The sequence below is a fragment of the Telopea speciosissima genome, chromosome 9, assembly GCF_018873765.1.
Source record: "Telopea speciosissima isolate NSW1024214 ecotype Mountain lineage chromosome 9, Tspe_v1, whole genome shotgun sequence".
NCBI lineage: Eukaryota > Viridiplantae > Streptophyta > Magnoliopsida > Proteales > Proteaceae > Telopea > Telopea speciosissima.
Window position 1 is genome coordinate 55,365,338 of NC_057924.1, and position 19,757 is coordinate 55,385,094.

At 38.7% G+C, this 19,757-nt stretch overlaps 1 protein-coding gene across 3 annotated transcripts in view; it reads left to right on the forward strand.

Annotated features, from left to right (window-relative positions):
• The window catches only part of LOC122640098 (mitochondrial inner membrane protein OXA1-like), a 73,354-nt gene that overhangs the window by 30,211 nt on the left and 23,386 nt on the right, over positions 1 to 19,757 (forward strand). For all 3 annotated transcript variants that reach the window (XR_006329624.1, XR_006329625.1, XM_043833226.1), the window contains exons 5-8: positions 3,107 to 3,197; positions 16,270 to 16,317; positions 18,835 to 18,893; positions 19,598 to 19,673. Coding sequence is in view for 1 of the 3 variants with exons in the window: in XM_043833226.1 (XP_043689161.1) it covers positions 3,107 to 3,197; positions 16,270 to 16,317; positions 18,835 to 18,893; positions 19,598 to 19,673 (274 nt within the window). In the remaining 2 variants the exon portion in view is untranslated. The remainder of the gene's footprint in view (positions 1 to 3,106; positions 3,198 to 16,269; positions 16,318 to 18,834; positions 18,894 to 19,597; positions 19,674 to 19,757) is intronic.

Consider the following 19,757-nt stretch of genomic DNA (forward strand, 5'->3'; position numbering starts at 1 on the left):
CAGCTCTGAATCACTGCCTCCCCCCTCCAATCCCCCCTATTTGGACAATGTCTCTGATACCACTTAATGTAGGACAGGATTGAAGGTTCAACCAGGCCCAAAACAGGATCTGAATCAGGGAAAGGGTTCAATTCGATGGGGTTAAGGTTGGGTTGGGTTGGGTTGGTGTATTAATGGATAGGCTGAGGGTAAAGGTAAAGGAGAGGGAATAGGTCTAGAATAACAGGGAAGTCAAGGGATTAGGCAAACAGCTCTGCAACAGGGCAGTAGTCTCTGCCGATTTGGTCTGCAGGCTGGGAAAGTGGGGTTTTGATGGGTTTTAGGGAGATTTCTTGTGGAAGGTGTTCTGCAGGTCAGATGGGGCTAAAAAGCGGATCGTGTGGAGGCTATAGGATGTGGAAGAAATGCTCAAAAGATGGGAGAAAGGTGATGGTTGGATTGAGCAGGGGAAGGGTGTAATGGAATTAGAAGGTTAGGCTGAAAATAGAAAGTAACCTGGGAATGAAGGTCTGAGCAGCTGCAATGGAACTCGGTTGAAGGGAAGAGGCTTTTGAAGGCTTGAAGACTTGTAGGGAATGAAAATCAGCAACAAGAAAGAACCTCCTGGGCTTCCCACTGCAAGGAGTCAGCTTGGATGACACACCAGCTCTATCACCAAGGATCAAACACCATGGAATTAGCTTCATTGAAGCAACATGCAAGCAGCAGTATTGGAGAATCAAATCGTGGAGCTCTTAAGCCCTCCCCCCTTGGGTTGTATTTATAATCCTTGAATGAGGTTACATAGCACTATCAACAACTAAGTTGATGTGAAAACTTTCTAATTTCAAAAATAGAAATTAACTAATAATTACAAAAACAGAAAGTACTAAAGTCTAATTATGAAAATAGAAACTAACTTAAAGTGTTTCCTGGTCCAAAACTGGCCCAATACTTGGGCTGGTTCAAGTCTGGCTCGATGGAGTCGCAGCATCAAAATCGTGGCTGACTGCCAAGGTAGGCAGCGGCCTTCTTCTTCTTCTTCTTCTTCCTTGAATACACCCTTGGTTCTGCATTACTTGTTCATACATCATCACCCCTGTGTCCCCTGACATAAGCTAGTTTGGTTCAAAGGTCACATTCCCCGTCATAGTTTCAATGTCTGGAAATCCCTTAATCTTTGCCTTCCCACCCAATCATTTCTCTAACACCGGCACATCCCCGTTTCCCCATCCTGTATCCTTTGCTGGAATGACATAGAGGACGTCGATCACCTTTTTTTGTTGCCCCTTTACTTCCACCATTTGGAAAAAGCCCTTGATTTCATTTGGCCCCGCGGTAGGAGATCTGTATCCTTTGCTCTGGAGTGGCTTTTGTTGGATATGACTTTTTCAGGGAATTCTATCTGACACTGTTGGCAAGTTGCTGTTTGGGGCTGCTATCTCGCACATCTGGATGGAGAGAAATCTTCGAAGATGGACTTCACCAACTCCCATTCTATTGATAAGATTTGGAAAGCCATCTTCGACGTCAGCTCCTGGTTTCATATGTTTGCTCATGGTTCTCTTATTGATACCCCAAGGAACTGGCATATTGTTGTTACCTGGGGTCTAGCTGTTTCTTTTTTGCAGGCTTCTGACCCTCCTAGGGCTTGAGATTTTGTTCATTCCCCCCTTTTCCCCTGTGTATTCTTCCCCCTTCCCCTCTCTTTTCTTTTCAGGGTTTTGGTATTGAATTATTTATTCACAAAAAAAAAAAAAAACTGATAACTGTCTTATTACATCATTCCAAAACCAAATACTGAAATAAAGATTACTTTAAGCAATAACAAAAAAATGTCCTCTTTGATCCAACCTCGTCCTGGCAATCCTTATCTACTGATCTGTAGGAAATATAATAACGTGAGCTGTGAAGCCCAGTAAGACAGAACAAACACACATCCTCACACAATAATTCAAAATAATATAAACATCTTAATAATCATTAGACAGTTGCATGATGAATGGCATGCATAAACTTATAAATAAAAACATGCAAAAACTCGTGATAACATGGCGTGCAAAACTCATTAGATTGATCCAAATCTGAATTCCAGAAGTGAGGCGACATAACATTCCTTCCTAGCTCACCGCTGTTACTAGGCAGTACCCTTTCTGCAAGGGCTTGTGCAAATAGCACGTACTGTGAGTGTCCACTTATGGTAGGTGGCATACAAAACCTTATTATGACCACTTATGTTAGGTGGCACACACACTTTGTCTGTACTAGGCAGTATGTAATGTACATTACCACTTATACTAGGTGGCATTTAGCAAAATCTCTGTAAACCTCATACAACACCTGACCCCCTGTTGGAAAGGGTCGCAGTCCAGTCCAAAAATATGAAAACCTTGCATTTTTATTTACATTCCATACTTATGAATAATACATATTTTCCTCTGAGTAAAAATTCATGTCACAACATACTTAAACTTTCATACATGAAATGCCATGGTACACTCATACATAACATGATTACACATTTAAACAATCATTGTCATGGTAATTAAATATAAACCATGCACTCTCATTATGACACTCATTGAACATTACACCAAATATAGCCTTAGTATAATGGTAACACCAAATAACACTAGTAACACTTAACAACTCCTATTTGATTAGATCGTCAGTTGACTCAAAGTGAAAGGTGGTTTAGGAATGGATCGAGTGTTCTTGACGTTAGTGGTAAAAAAAAAAGAGGACTTTGTTGCTACTCTTTAAAAACAAACATGTATTAGAAGATGCTAATGTGTGAAAGAGTTGGGAAATGTGTCTCTATTTGACTTGAAAACTTTGTTTGAATAGAAACAGTTTCTCCTGACTACCCTTTTTGTTTGTCCCGTCATCTTTCCCATGAAACTAATCCTTTTAGCTTTGGAAATTGGACCAGTTTGTCATTCTTTACTTGTTTATAGCCTAGGTTATGTAGTCTATGACATTAAAATGATATCTGATATGTTAGTGACTCCAAAATGTCTATTACCATCAAGATGTTAAGGAGGTGACACAGTTCTCTGTGTGCATTAAAGTATGACACATTCTTATTGTGGTTCTGCTTCCTCTAATGCAAGAATAACTCTTCTAGGTGGGCATCCATTGCTCTAACAACTGTCTTGATTCGAGGGGCTACAGTTCCTCTCCTAATAAATCAACTCAAAGCTAGTTCAAAGCTTAATGTAAGTTTGATTTATATCCCTGACCTATCTTTATACATGCCTGACTGTAAGTTATCTCCTTAAATGCCATTGAGTAGGTAACTTGATCTGCAATGCTTCAAGTGTAAATTCTGAAATTGATTTTTAATTGGCATTTAAGATGCTTGTCAAGGACATAATTGATTGTTCTTGTTTCAGTGCAAATATGCACAATTAAGGTTGTCTGGGAAGCATTTGGTGAGTTTATTTTTATTTGAACATGTTAACTTCATAATTTTTTGTTATATGATTTTGCTGTGTATAGTTATTTGTAATTAGATTTCCTTTTGATTCAACATCAGGACTTTCATGTGATTTACATTTCTCCAGTTTTTCCATCAATCAGTAGTTTGTTAGTTTCCCATGGAATTTTACATTTCCATATAGCAGCATATGGTATACAGGTGAGAATGGTGATCCAAGAATTAGATATTAGAGGTCAAAATTGCACTGTGACGATTTGCTGGAATGTAGCATAAATGTTTTTCTTGCTCTAGGAACATGGCACGTTAAAGTAAAGTGTGGTAGAGATTTGTTTAGACTTGGGATGAAGAAGAATGCCTGTACTAGTCATCTTGGAATGAATGGTCATCCATTTGTAGCACTGTGCTAGATCCAATTAACTAATTTTTGAGGCCTATCACCATAAATATGCTCATTTGAACTATTGTTTGAACAAAACTGGCCTTTTTTTTTATTCTGAAGGGAATCTCCCTCCCCTTTCCCCTGTGGTTGCCCTATGCTTACTGTTATCGTGATTTGTATGTGTCTCGGTATTAGTGTCTATAGGTATATGTGAGAAGGGTAGATAGGTCAAGTTATTTTGTTTCTTTTATTTTTGTGTTTCCTGTTATACCTTTAAGTGAATATAAATTGAAGTTTAGAGGGAGATTACACATATCGTGTAACTCCCAAGTTGCACATCTCTCTCTCTTCTTCCTCTTTTGTTTCTCCTTGTTCTTCTTCTTCTCTTCTTCTTCTTATTGACATGGTATCAGAGCTATAGGCACTGTTACAGCTCTCGGTGGATTGCTTCTTCTCTTTTCTACAGCCTACGATTGAAAATTGAAGTGGGTATTGAAGCTTGAAGACATGCGGTTTCTCTTTTTTTTTTTTTTTTTTCTGTTTGAAGGGGTGCAGCACTCTATGCTGTATTTTGGGCCTTTTAGAGACTAGTTCATGGTATAAATTAAGAACTGGGTCTCGTTTTGTGTTTGTGGATGTGTTTGATTGCATTGGATGGAGTGAAGTTTGCATTGAAGGCTGAAGCATAGAATTGGCAGCACTTGTCAGGGTTTTGAGATCAATTTTTCAAGGGAGAAAAAACGATTATTTTTCACAAGGTTTTGAGATCGAATTTTGGGCTGTTTCTTGACTAAGCTGGATTTTCTTTGGAGTGTGCTGCGCCCTTTTTGAAGGACATTTATCATTTTTGATTGTGGATCATCCCCTATTGCAATCGATTTTTGTCAGGGTTTCTGGCAAAATCGATTTTTGCCATGGGTTTTTGGAGGTTCGATTTTTCCAGAATTTTATTCTTCGTTCTTCACTTCATCAACTCGGTAGTAAATTATGGTTGATGGTTCCAAGTCTGTGATGACTGAAGTTTTCCCTTCTTCGTCCAATTGTATCACTGAAAAGAAATTGGAGGGAATCACCAACTTTCAACAATGGAAGAAAATTGTTAAGTTGGTATTGATGGGACGTGATCAGCAGGATCACCTGTTTAAGTTTAAGCCTGATGATGACTCATTATGGGATACAGTTGATGCTCGAATCTTGGGACAAATGCTGAATTCTATGGAGCACCAAATTGTTGATTTGGTGACACATATTGATACGGTTAAGGAGCTGTGGGAGTATCTTAATGTTTTGTATTCTGGACAAAACAACCTTTCTCACATTTATAACTTGTCCCAAGAATTCTAGAGGGTTGATCGAAAGGGTTGTCCTTTGACCCAATATTTTGCTGATTTTAAGAGGATGTATGAGGAGTTAAATTCCTTACTTCCTATTACTTCTAATGTGGGACATGCAAAGTCAGCGGGAACAACTTGCTGTCATGGGCTTTTTAGGAGGATTGGGGAAGGAGTTTGATTCAGTTTGTTCCCAAATTCTTGGTGGTGACAAGGTAGCCACATTGTCCGAGGCTTTTTCTAGGGTTCTACGTGTCTCTCGTCAGAGCACTACTGTTGTTGATAATTCGGCTTTGGCTTCTTTTCCCCCAAACCGTGGGCCCAATAGTGGGGCTGGTTCTAGCAAACCACCTACCTTGGGTACTCCGAGTGTTCCTGATGGTTCGGGTTTGGTGAGGACTTATCACCATTGTGGTCGTCCAGGACATATCCAACGCTTTTGTTGGAAACTTCATGGCAAACCATCTCAGCAACAGTTTGCCAATTCTGCTACCACTATTAAGTCTACAGTTTCTGCATCTCTACAACCTGAGGGTAAGACCGTGAAGATGTCTGATGAGGAATATGCCCGTTTTACCCAATTTTAGATTTCTCAGTTAGCTCAGCCTCCAACCACCACCTTTGTTCAGACAGGTAATGCTACTGCCTGTATTTCGACTGCTACTCCTTGTCCCTGGATCATTGATTCAGGGGCTTCGGATCACATGACTGGTGTTTCAGGAATTCTTTCTTCCTTCCAAAAATCTTCATCTAGTGTTACTTTAGCTAATTGTTCCTTAGCTAACATGACTGGTACTCGTGCTGTTCATGTTACACCTTCTTTGTCTTTATCTTTTGTTTTATACTTGCTTGATTTTCCTTTCAATCTTTTCTTTGTTAATCGGTTTACCAAATCCCATAACTGTTCTGTAACCTTTTTCTCAAATTCTTATGCATTTCAGGATATTACGACGAAGAAGATGATTGGTAGAGGTCATGAGTTGGGGGGGGGGGCTTTACATACTTATAGACACTTCATCTATGGCGTGTACTGGTGTGGCGTTACCCCACTAGATTCATTATCGTTTGGGTCATCCTTTGTTGGAGAGTTTAAAGCTTTTGGATAGTTGTTTTCGGTCACTTTCTAGTTTAAATTGTGAGTCCTATCAATTTGGGGAACTTCATCGTGTGAGTTACCCTCATAGAGTCAATGAACGGTCTGACCAACCTTTTTCTTTAGTTCATTCAGATGTATGGGGTCTGTCCTGTCGTTTCTATTTTGTGTTTTCGTTACTTTGTAACCTTTGTTGATGACTATTCCAAGGTTACCTGGCTTTACTTAATGAAAAATCGTTCTGAGTTGTTTTCCATTTTTTGTGCTTTTGTGAATGAGATAAATAACCAATTTCAGACTCCTTTGCGTATTCTTTGTAGTGATAACGCTAAGGAATATTTTTCTGCATCTTTTGCTGAATTTATGGTTCAACGTGGCATTATTCATTAGTCCTCTTGCACTCATGGTACTAAATCTCGTTTCGTTTCGGTGTTTCGGTCTGACCGAAATTTTCGAGATACTGAAATTTCGTCGAAATATGGTATTTTTCTGTGGGTGTAAAATGCCAAAATGACCGAGATTTCCGAAATTTTCAAAACGAGATTACCGAGATTTCCGAAATACTCGAAATATTGCACGTGACTTTTTCAATATCTCGCGATATATCGTGAGTCCACGATATTTCGTCGATATCTCATGGGATATCGTCGAAATATGGTATTTTTCCATTTCGGATTGGTATCGTATCTCGGACAGCTCGAGTTATATGAAATTTGGCGAAATATCGCCGAAATTTCGCGAGATTTTGAACTATGCTTGCGCTTACACCTCACAACAAAATGGTGTAGTTGAGAGGAAGAATAGACATTTAATGGAAGTTACTCGTTCTCTTTTATTTGAGATGAAAGTAGCTAAATCATTTTGGGCAGATGCTGTTTTAGCTTCATGTTACCTCATTAATCGCATGCCTTCTTCTGTTTTACGTGGTCGTATTCCCTTTTCTTTGTTGTTTCCTTCTATGCCATTATTTTGTTTTACTGCCACAAGTATTTGGAAGTGTTTGTTTTATTCCTGATCACCGCCCGAATGTTTCCAAGTTGGATCCTAAGGCTCTAAAGTGTATGTTTGTTGGATATTCTCGCACCCAAAAAGGTTATCATTGTTATTCTTTTGAGTTGCAGAAATATTTTGTTACTGTTGATGTTTTTTTCTTTGGGTCTACTCCTTATGATAGTTTGTCTTTTACTGTGTCTGACTTGGATGATGATCATCCCGTTTCTATTGTTTAGTCTATTGTTCACCCTGTTCCGCAGGCTGCCTCATCACAGGCACCTCTACCTATTGTGTTTCAACATCACCAATGGAAAGTATGGGCTCCCCTTGCTCTTGCGAATTTTGCCCCATCTACTTTGCCGGCAGATCCTACAATAGGTAATATTCCTTCTTCTTTAGGACCTCCTTCTAATCTTGATATTCCTATTGGTTATCGTAAGGGTGTTCGGGCTTGTACCCAACACCCCATTTCTAATTTTGTTTCCTATGTTGGTTTATCTTCCAGCTTTCATTTTTGTTTACAAACTGTTGAAAATCATCATGTTCCTAAGTCTGTCGCCGAGGCATTGTCTAGTCCTGGTTGGAAGGCTGCTATGAATGAGGAATTGTTGGCATTGGAGGAAAATCAAACTTGAGATCTTGTTCCCTTACAGTCAGGTAAATCTGCTATTGGTTGTCGGTGGGTGTATGTGGTCAAAGTGAACCCTAATGGATTATTGGTTCGTTTGAAGGCTCGTCTTGTGGCGAAGGGCTATGCCCAAGTATATGGTGTTGATTACTTGGATACATTTTCTCCTGTGGAGAAGCTTACTTTTGTTCGCATTTTGATTTCTCTTACTGCTACTTACCATTGGCCTTTATATAAGCTAGATGTCAAGAATGCGTTTTTGCATGGGGATTTGAATGAAGAAGTTTATATGGAGTAACCTCCTGGGTTTGTTGCTCAGGGGGAGTCTAGCTTGGTGTGTAAGTTGAAGAAGTCTTTGTATGGGCTGAAACAGTCCCCTAGGGCTTGGTTCGGCAGGTTTACTGAGGTTGTGTTAGAATTTGGGCTGACACGGTGTGGTAGTGATCATTCTGTGTTTTTCCACTACTTTGGTGCATGAAAAATATTTCTTGTGGTTTATGTTGATGATATAGTCATTACAGGAGATGATATTTCTGGTATTGAAGGTTTAAGGTACACTTGCAGCAAAAATTTCAGACCAAGGATCTGGGTAAGTTGAAGTATTTTTTGGGTGTGAAAGTTGCTCAGTTGAAGAAAGGAATTTCGCTCTCACAGCGAAAATATGTTCTTGATCTTCTTTCAGAGACAGGAATGTTGGGTTCTAAACCTCTAGATACTCCCATGGATCCCAATTTGAAGCTTATTGCTGATGATGGTGATGTCTTGCCTGATCATGAGAAGTATCGGAGGCTAGTTGGGAAGTTAAATTACCTAGCAGTGACTAGGCCTGATATAGCCTTTCCTGTTAGTGTTGTGAGTCAATTTTTGTCTGCCCCTCAAACATCTCATTGGGAGGCGGTTATGCATATCTTACGCTATCTTAAAAAGGCTCCTGGACGTGGTCTTCTCTACACTAGTCATGGCCATGGGCGGATAGAGGGTTTTTCAGATGCTGATTGGGCAGGGTCTCTGGTTGATAGGAGATTTACTATAGGTTATTGTACATTTGTTGGAGGGAATTTGGTGTCCTGGAAGAGCAAGAAACAGACAGTAGTTACTCGTTCCAGTGTAGAGTCAGAGTACAGGGCTATGGTACTTGCTACCTGTGAATGGATGTGGGTGAGACAATTGTTGGTTGAACTTGGCTTTGTTGATGATTCTCCAATGAAATTGTGGTGTGACAATCAAGCTGTTGTCCATATTGCTTCAAATCCGGTGTTTCATGAAAGAACGAAACACATTGAAGTTGACTGCCGTTTTGTTCGAGAGAAGCTACAAGGGTTGATTTCTCCTGGTCATGTTCGTACAGGAGAACAACTTGCAGATGTATTCACAAAATCTTTGGGAAGTACAAGAGTGGATTATATTTCTAACAAGCTGGGCATGATAACATCTATGCTCCAGCTTGAGGGGGAGTGTTATCGTGATTTGTATGTGTCTCGGTATTAGTGTCTATAGCTAATACTAAGATATGTGAGAAGGGTAGATAGGTCAAGTTATTTTGTTTCTTTTATTTTTGTGTTTCCTGTTATACCCTTAAGTGATTATATATTGAAGTTTAAAGGGAGATTACACATATCGTGTAACTCCCAACTCCCAAGTTGCGAATCTCTCTCTTGTTTCTCCTTGATCTTCTTATTCTTTTCTTCTTATTATTAACACTTACCTCTAGTTTCCCAAGGGAATCCTAGTTCTACATGAATCTAGGTGATTGATCTACCTATATGAGTAAAAAATAGGGTGATGGCCTGTTGGGGCTATATATTTTTGTATAACTGTCTCAATCCGGCAATGCTCTTTGTGGAACTGAGCAAAATGGTCCATTTGAAAATTTGTGACCGGGGGGGGTGTGTGTTTGCTGAACAATGTTTGCTTTGATTGGGTCTGTTTATGCTTGTAATTGTGCTGGGGTTATTGCTAGTGGGCTTTATCTAAGGCATGAGCTTTAGTTTGGGCTTGGTTGGGGATTTAATTGTATAGTTAAGTCATTAAACAAGTTAAGGTAATAGGTTTTGTTTTATGGTTGTCTAAGAAGGTCAGGAGTTCAAAAATATGTTTCTATGAAGAGAGTTTAAGTTGAGTGTTAAGGAGTCTTAACCATAGGCTATAAAAGAGGATGTATGAGGCATCTTCTAATCAATGGAATGGTATCATTTTATGTTTTAGAGAAAAAAAGGTTCTTCTTATGGTCGACCTCTGCTCTTTTCATGGTGAATTGAAATCTCTTTTCTTTGTTATTTCTACTTTCTTTTGTTTTAAGCTTTCAGTTCCAGCAGCAGAAGTTCTTCAACATTGTATTAGGTTTGGGTGAAAAATATCTCCAACAGTACGGCTGTCAGTTCTCATTCTGATTTCTGCACAGAATTTGAACTTTTATGATTTATTGTTCTGCTAAGGGATTTCAAGTCTGAATGTTATAGACAGAAAGGAAATCAAACAGAGTAGGTAATTCTAATGGAAGCTCCAATTTTAAAGAAATTTCAGAATTATGAAAATAGGAATGAATTTGTGGAACTTCTAGGATGTTAATCAGAATGCTCTGAAACTCTGTTGAACCGTGATAGGGTTAGAGCTGTCTTGCAAGACCAGAAAGATTGGATCTCTATGTTTGTGAGAGGTGTGGCAGGACCATAGTACAAAAACCCGTGAAATTTCGGTTAGATCTCGAGAATGTCGAGTATCTCGACTTGTCCGAAACGAAATGCCACTTCGATACTAAAAAATACAATGTTTCGATCGAAATTTCGATCATCTTGCGATATTTCGAGCTTTTGTAACATCCCGCCGAAATTTCAGCAAGATTTTACAAAGTCACATTATAAATATACCATGTCTTGTGACTCTCGCTCGAAATTTCAACCGAGAGCTCACAAGACTGCTTTTTTTCGAGTTTTTAGTCCTTTTGCTTCATTCTTCACTCATTTTTGCCGATTTTTGGTTTGTTCTTCAAATCTTCGTCGCATCTTCCCTTGCTAATAACTCCAACAATAGTTACCTTCAACATGTTGATGATGCAATTTACATGGCAACTGTGGATGACAACACTCGTTTCTTCGCCCAGACTATGACGTGGCATTCATATGTCCTACAGTCAGAGAATAATGCACACCGGCTCCATCGGATTATGAGTGGGTCGATCCTGGATGGCAGAATAATTATTATTAGAATATTTGTAGACATTTGAGTCACTTGATGACTACTTGACTTATATTGGGAATTTGGGATATTGACATCATCTGGTTATTGATTTATTGTACTAATATTAGGACTTAAGTTATGAGTCATTGACTTTATGTTTCCAAATGAATTTACTTGTTTAAATTGCTTATTAATTATTAATTTATTATGTCCTCTAGTACTTAAAGTCTTAAACAATGTGTATGTGTAATTAACTAAGTTATACATTAGGATTCGACCGTATACTTCCAATCAATGGTGCAAATTCAAAACACCATTTTGGGTGACTATTTTTGCAATTTGAACATTTACATGTGTTTATATAGCCTAAAATAGGGTTTCCATGAAGATTCAGGCTTAACTTGGCCTAAAACCCACCGAAACCATGTAGAAAAATACATTATTTGGACCGGATATTTCGGTCAGACTGAAATACCAAAACGAAACGAGTTTGTAAACCTTGGGCAGGACCATAATTCTATTCTGGTGAGAAAACCTAGTATGTGTGGAAGGCTTAAGTTCAATTGGTACAGGGGCTTTAAAAATAAAGAAAACAATTGTTCAACTCAGAGTTGAAGAAAAAAATAAGTTTCTTAAAATGAAACTAACATTTCAGGCTGTTTTATCAAGCTGGGATGCAGGAACAGAAATCAGTTTAAAGCAAATAAAGAACTGGACCTACAAAGATATTTTGATCTGTTTGTAGACTGGAAGGGAACTCCTGGAACCACACTGAACTAAAATTTAACGGCTGGAAACAGAAGAGAAGTGGACGATTGGGAACCCAAGAAATTGATGTGCCATCGGCCCTAGAATCTACTTGCAAGCTGTGAATCCATGCAGCTGGAAATAAACTGGCTATTTTTTCCTTTGCCAAAAGTGAATTCCAGCCTACTTATAGAACTAAAGAGGACTTCTCTAGGGATGAACTCTAATCCAACTACAAATCTGAAAACCTAAAACCAATCGGAATGCTCTCACAACTTAAAACTGAAATTTGTATTAAAACAGGATTGCTTTATGCTACTAGAAAATAACATAGTGGTAAGTTGAAAACTAAAGTGATGCAAATCATAGTGAAGAGACAGAAGGTCTATGAGTCTGGTACAAAACCTGCAGATCTGGTTTTAAGATCTCCTAGAAGATATGATTTGAAGATCATCTAGAAGATTGCGTGGAGAATATTCTGCTGGATATTCCAGCAGAGTCTTTTTGGCAATCATGGGCTCTTATTTAGTAGTTTCTTTTATTGTAAATCCTAGCTATTAGGTAGCTTGGAAATTAACTACTTTAATTACTAATTACTTTCTATTTTGGTGACTCTTCCTTAACTGTGGCGAATTACTATAATTGTATGGAACCCTCCTACCATAATAGAGGTTTCCTATTTCTTCATTGAGATTATAAATAGAAAGAAAGGGCCTTTACTCTAGCCAATGATTTAGACAAAAAAAAAAAGATGGTCGCTTTATGTTGTTTTTCCATGCAAGATGGGTTGTGAGATGCAGTTGCAAGGTGAGAGGATTTGCATAGTCGGTGTGATGCCCATGTCATGTCCTCCTTATTTTTTGCTTGCATATGTTGAAAAAAAGGAAAAAAAAAAGAAAAAAAATGAAAGAGAAAATAATTTTAGGGATAAAGCACGCTAACCGGTCGCGTCCAAGGCGTGGACACTGTGCCTAGACACAGCTAGGCGTGGAATGACCGCCCAGCCCCCATTCCAAGATGGAAATTCCAGGTGCCATGGCGGGGGCTGGGCGGTCATTTCATGCCCAGCTGTGTCTAGGCGCAGTGTCCACGCTTGGACACAACCGGGTGGCGTTCTTTAACCCATAATTTTATTATTGATTTTGTTTGTCCCTAAGTCAGATCCTGTTGCAATTGATCTTCCATTGTTTCTTTCCCTTGTTCGAGATCGATTCCACATTATTAAGCAAATCAAATGAGTAACTGAATTGGGCCCATGGTTTGTGCTATTGAACCTAGATAAAACCTGCCACAAGCTGGCCTGAGCTGATCAGATTAATCTACTTAGTTGGGCTTGGGTAAGCACTCTTCTTTTGTTCTCTTCTCCACAAGAAAAAGGGGGTGCTGCTACATCATTGCCACAACTTCTCACTCTTAATCCAAAATATTGCCATTCCCAAGCTCTTATAATCCATCCATGTCAATAGGGAATGGCTGCAATATCTGATGCACTCTCAATATGATGACACACACATTTCACAAGGACATTTCAGCAGAAATTAATAAAAAATATAGTTGACTAATTTGCATATCTAAAGAGAGGAAGACAAATGATGATTACTGACAATCAGATTGTCTGTTGTAATGTCTTCACTAAAGCTACTCTCCATGAAAATAATGCACCTTGATAGGCCCTTCAGATTCTGCTTAACAGGTAAGATCGCAGGACACTACAGGATAGGCTTGGTTGAAAGTTGAAACCTAATGACTCTCAATTAGAGAATTAGTTCTTTCTGAAATTCTGGTTGAGTGTAGGAGGCAAGTTATAAAAAGAGTCCTCCAAATTTTGAATAAATCCAGTGGCTAGATCAAGTGATATGGCACTATCTTTGAAAATAAAAAGTTTCCAAAACAGAATTAGAAATTGATTAGGAAATAGTAATTAAATCAAAGAATGAAAGAGTAGTAAGTGAAAACCAAACCAGTAATAAAGGGTTATTCCAGAAACAAGGCTGAACAAAATTAGCAAGTAAACCAGAATTTAGAAACTAGTAGAAAATATAAATTAATGGTAGAAACAGGGCTGTAACAGCATTAAGGAGACAAGGAATAGGCAGTGGTCTACCAATGTAATTTGTGATCAATGGGAGAAGAAGATGACACTACCAGCAGTATAAAATGGTCTGAAAACCAAGGAGAGGATTAAGAATAGTTTGTTTACTGCAAAGAAAATCAGGGAATTAACAGAAACAGCAGAATAGCATGCATAGGGAACAAGGTGATAGCGGGAACACTGACTTGAAGAAGAGAAGAAAGAATATGTTAGGCCTCGTACCTAACTGTGGAGAAGGAATCCCACCAACTCCAGCCTTGGCATCCCCGCCATCCCACGGTAGAGTAGTTCTGAATTCCACAGAACCATGCTCTGTCTCTCACAGAACTCACGAGCTCAAGGCTAAATTGTTGAGGTGGGTATGATCTCCTCTTATTTATAACTTAGTGCAATTAAGCAAAACAGGAACCCCCCTCCCCCACATTTGTGGAAGGAGGAATCCCTGGCAAACTAAGTTTCCCACAAAATAGAAACGAACACCTAATCCCATGTAGGACTCAAATCCCTCATAGTTGGGTTTGTAGCATTGGTCCGTTACAATGTAAACCCCAAAATACTAAGCCCATGATCCATATAGCCCATTGGACACCCAAAATTAAACATATTGATCGATTCTTTGTCCAGTCCATAGTTGTCAAGGCATCGCCTTGGCATCCAGGTGGATTTCTAGGTGCCAATACGGCTGCCGCCTTGCATTCGTTTAATTGGTATCAAACCAGGTTCTGACACTTATTTATGCCAAATATCATTTAAGTAAATGTTTTTTATATTTGTTATTTCATTTTCTTAAGATATTATTCATAAATAAGCAAATACCTCCTATTTAAATCCAATAAAAATAGTTAAAAAATCGAATTCCAAAAGGATAAAAAGTCAACCTCCCCAGTTCAAGAACAAAAACTAGATTTTTGGCGGTAAGTGAAATTTTCAACTTTCTAATGCTGGGGTTTTTCTCAAATCTAAAAATTCCATAAATCTTAATATGGTAAAACAGGATGTGAGTGAAAACCAAAATAGTAAATTATTTTAGAAACAAGGATGAACAGAATTAGCAAGTAACCAGAATTTAGAAACTAGTAGGAAATCGAAAGAATGGTGGAAACAGGGCTGTAACAGCATCAAGGAATAACTTGTGGTCGTGTGGGATGAAGATGGCACTACCAGCAGTATTACCTGGTCTTAAAACCAAGGAGAAGATTAAGAATAATTAGTTAATAGCAAATGAAATCAGGGAGTACACATAAACAGAAGAATAGCATGCGCAGGAAAAAAGGTGATAGATGGAAAACTGACTTTGAAGTTGAAGAAGAAGAGTAGAAGATAGAAGGATAGAAGAAGAGAAGAAAGGATACATTAGGCCTCTCACCAAACTGTGGAGAAATACTCCCACCAACTCCAGCCTTAGCATCCCACTAAGGTTTCCCTATTGCATCCCACAGTAGAGCAGTTCTGGATCCCATAGAATTTTGCTCTATCTCTCACAGGACTCTTATGCCTCATATTTGGGCTTATAGAATTGGCCAATTATAATAATAAACCCTAAAAGACTAAGCCCATATAACCCATTGGACTCTCAAAATTAAACATATTGGTCGATCTTGGTTCAGTCCAATGGCCTGGTTTGCTGCTAGCTTTATTGTTCTTCTGAATTGCATTAACCCCTTTATTTGTACTGTTTTGTTAATATGACCTCTAATCTGTTACTTGAAACCATTTTTCTGAGCTAACCTTTGCTATCCTTCACCACTAAAAAAGGGTGTACCCAGTGCACGAGGCTACCGCCACTGCGGGGTCTGGGGAGGGTCATAATGTATGCAGCCTTACCCCAACTTCGCAGAGAGGCTGTTTCCAGAGCTATCCTTCACCACTATGATCTCAAAAGAGACTTTGACAATTTGATCCAAGCGATGGGGTTTCCTTGGCATCTCTCAGAGGTCACCCTTTGTGTTTGATTAACATGCATCTCTTTTTATTTGAACAGCTTAATTCTCCAATCATTTTTTATGCAGTAGTGTGTGATTTGATATTTTTCTTTCATCTCTATTGCTTTAGTATAATTTTGGATATGTAGTACAATTTCACCCTAATATGTGACGTGGAAAAGGTATATGTCCATACCAAGTTTTCCTGGTTTTGGACTCTTTATTTCTTTAGTTGTAGTCTTGTAGATACTTCACTCGTTGTTAGTAGCAGGGTTTATGTTTTCGATCTGGTCTTGGTCCTAGACTTAATTTGTTTACTTCCTACGTGTTATGAGTTGTAAGTTGTAACAGGTTTTACTTTTCAATTTCTCTTATTGGTTTTGGGTTCTGATCCTTAATTTGATTTACTTACCTTCTTCCTTTGTTGTCATCAAGTCCTGCCAATTTTTTTGTCCAATTTTAGTGATTCATATTTATTCTATGCAGATGATGAGGCCTCATCTTGAGGAGATTAGACAACAGATGCAAGCTACGGTATAAATGTTGCCCCAAGCCCCTTTCTTTGTACTCCTACCTAATTCTTCTTCCTCTGTCTGTATGTGTTTGTGACTCGTTTGCAGCAACCCAAGAACCTGTTCTGTATATTATGGAATGTCAATTAGTTTTAGGTGGTATGTGGTGCTCATTAGTTATTTATTTGGGTTTAACTTGTAGTCTTATATTTCTTTCGAGAAAAGTTCTCTCTGGGGGAGTGTACCGCCACGCACAGCCCAGACACAGAGGGAGGCAAAATAACCACCCTGCCCCCATGAAAGGTGGATATGTCCGCCCAGTTGATCCCTTGCATGTGCGCAGGTGCCACGCTCCTCCACAGAGAACTCTTGCCCTATTTCTTTTATTCTGTCATGTTTTGTTATGCGTATATTACATTGGATATAGGAGATAGAGTTTGTGTGCAAGTTAGTTTCAGTTTTACAATTAATTTAGGAGTCTTTTTATATTCCTCTTTCTATATTGGGATGTACTCACTGACTAGAGACAGATTAATAGAATATTGAGTTTTTCTTGAGTAGCCTGTGTGGCTTTGTGATTGATTTCTTCTTCCTCCTCTCTCCCCTGGTACGACATATCTCCTTTGGTTATTCTCTTCTTCTCCTTATTCTTTCTTTCTTTTTTCTTTTCCCACTCCTGTTTTTAACGGTACTTGCAACCACTAAGGGTTGAATCTAGTTCCATCTACTCAAGCCCTTTCTCCCTTAGATGAGGGTCAAAGGAACCCCTTCCCTGAGCAATTCAAACCTTAAATTCCCCTTCTCATTTAACCCTCTTGCTGTGAGATATTTAACTGCAACCAGAGTAGAGCCTGTACCTACCGCCAGGTCTTGAATCAGGTTGATCTTGTTCACTTGTTGCTTCCTCTTTTGATCTGCTACCAGTTGTTTTCGATCGAACCTTGAGTGGCGACTTCTTTTCTGAAATTTCAACCGCAGCCAATAGCAATTGAAGGAGTTCTTCTTCTTGTTTTGGTCGGAAGGTTGAAGACAACCCCCCTCCAACGATATATTAGATTTTAAACCCTACTTCATCTATTCCCCTTCCCTTTCCCTCTTATTCTCTTCTATCCTTATTTTTGTTTCACTTCCAAGTGCACTCCTATTCAATAAATAATAATTTTCCTTGTGTTCCCCTTGTGTCCTTGTCTTTATTCTACCAAGTAACCCTTTCCTACCCACCCTGCCACTTCCGCTTGTAACTTTGAAATATTTACAGTTCTGCCACCTTTCTTGTAAAACTTCATTTTATTTACTGTTTTGTCACTAAGCTTTTGATTTGAGTGTCCTCTTGCTTTTGTGGGCCTGTAGTGATTCCAAATAGGGTTTCCAAACCCCAGGATCACCATCAAAATAACATATTGTTAAATGGGTTGTTGTTTGAGCAGAGAATTTACACTTGTTTTTATGATTTTAACAATCTGATGGATCAATTGCCCTGTTTGAGTCAAGAAGATATGGACAAGAAGGCTGTCGTCTGTGGGGAATTGTCGGTTTTTCGAGCCAACCACAAAAATGGAACCCCAGTGCCTAATAGAAAAAGGTGTCTGACTGATAGGTAAGGTCACCCATGCATAAGTAAGGTCCACTAGCAAGAGAGACTCAAGGCCAGTGGTACTTAATCAGGTACCGACAAGTTTCTGGAAAACCTGACTGGCACGAGTTCCTTACTTGTTAAGCTGCTGGGAAAAAACTGACTTCGAAGATTGCTTCCTGGCTGGCATCGATGTGCCAGTGGCTCTTGTTGTATGATTTAAAAAAAATAAAACTAAGAATCAATAAATAATATGATTTACCTCATGGAGATATGGTTATTTCATTCAGTTTGGTTTTCATCAATTATTTTTAAGGTATTCTCTGCAAATCTGTGACATGTGAGTGTGAATGAGGCACACTACAAGGTGCTTTCATCTTTTGTTCATCAAACCCAGAGGCATGCATCTCAAAATACGTTGTGTGGATATCTTTGGTAAGCACAAAATGACAAAATGCAAGAAGATCCAAAAAGGAAAAAGGTGTTCTTTAGTATAACTTGGAAGTCCAATTAGGGTTAGTATAAGTGTACCCTAGCTGGCCAGATGAAGCAAAAAGGGTCATTGTCATCTGTATTTGGCAAAAATTTCCAACCTTTTGACCCCATTTTTCTGTGGTTACAGTTGTCTTTAATGCTTGACACAATTATGTGAAGAGTGCTGTTAAATTTGAAATTATTATTTTTTTTACTCTATTTAAAAGAAGGTTTGCTTGGGATCCTTAGGCCCTTATCAGTTATGACTTGACTTCAGGCTTATTGTTCATGCTTTAGTGATTAATTACTAGTTTCATTCCTTACTGTCTGAGAGAACTAGTCCCAACCTCTTGGTTGTACAATGAATAATATCAGTAGATTATTTATCTGATCTATCCTCTGTCTACCTTGGATTTCTTCCTTGTTGATGAAAATTGACTGACTTTCAGAAAATATTCTTTCCATTTACATTGGTGGGTTTATCTGTTTCAGGGAATGGATCCTATAGCTGTGGCGGAGGGTCAGAAAAGGATGCAGGCACTATTCAAGGAGTAAGCAATTTCATTATGCACCTGTCAGAGATTATCTGGGACAGATAATTTTGGCAGTTTCTCACATCTCAGTTTCTTACTAGTTTGATTTGTGGAGCCTTCCTTTCCAAAGTTACAATTGTGATTTAAATAAGGGAGAGGGTTGGGCTTGCTGCGAGCTTTTGGTAAGGTAGCGGCATGGGCTGGACATAGGAGGGCAAGGGGGTCTTTTCCCAAAGGGGGAGGAGAGAGGATGACACATGCTGGGCACCCTGGCGGCATGCCCATTGCCCAGGCTTTTCCCTTTAAATAATTTAGTTTTTGTTTATTTATAATTAATAAAAACCCACATGCTCCATTTCTTCCAAAGGAAATCGAATGTTGAGTCATATGTTGTCAGTTATTCTTTAATTGCCAAAAATGCACATATGATGCACATGGAGGTGGTTGCGACCATTGAATGGGTCCTTCCTATGGGTTTTCGATATCCCAAAATGACCTCAGATGATTGATTCAACTCTTTAATTTATTTTAAATCGTATTCACTAAAATTAAGGCGAATTTTCAGAAGAATATAAATCTTCACATGTGTTTGTAACTGTTACAAGTCAAGAATGTCCTGCTCCTTGTTTTTTATAGTTCATATAAAGTGTGTATCCATCTTTTTCTTTGTAAATGTGTATTTTCTTACCATCTTCATTATGTCGTTTGCTTATTTGCTGCAGGTATGGAGTCACTCCATTCACTCCATTGAAGGGACTTTTTATCCAAGGTCCTGTTTTTGTCAGCTTCTTCCTTGCTGTAAGATCGTTCGCCTCAGTTCCATAACATGTTGCATTATTTAGTAATTTTTATTTTGATTCTCCCTCTTTTGCATTTTGACAA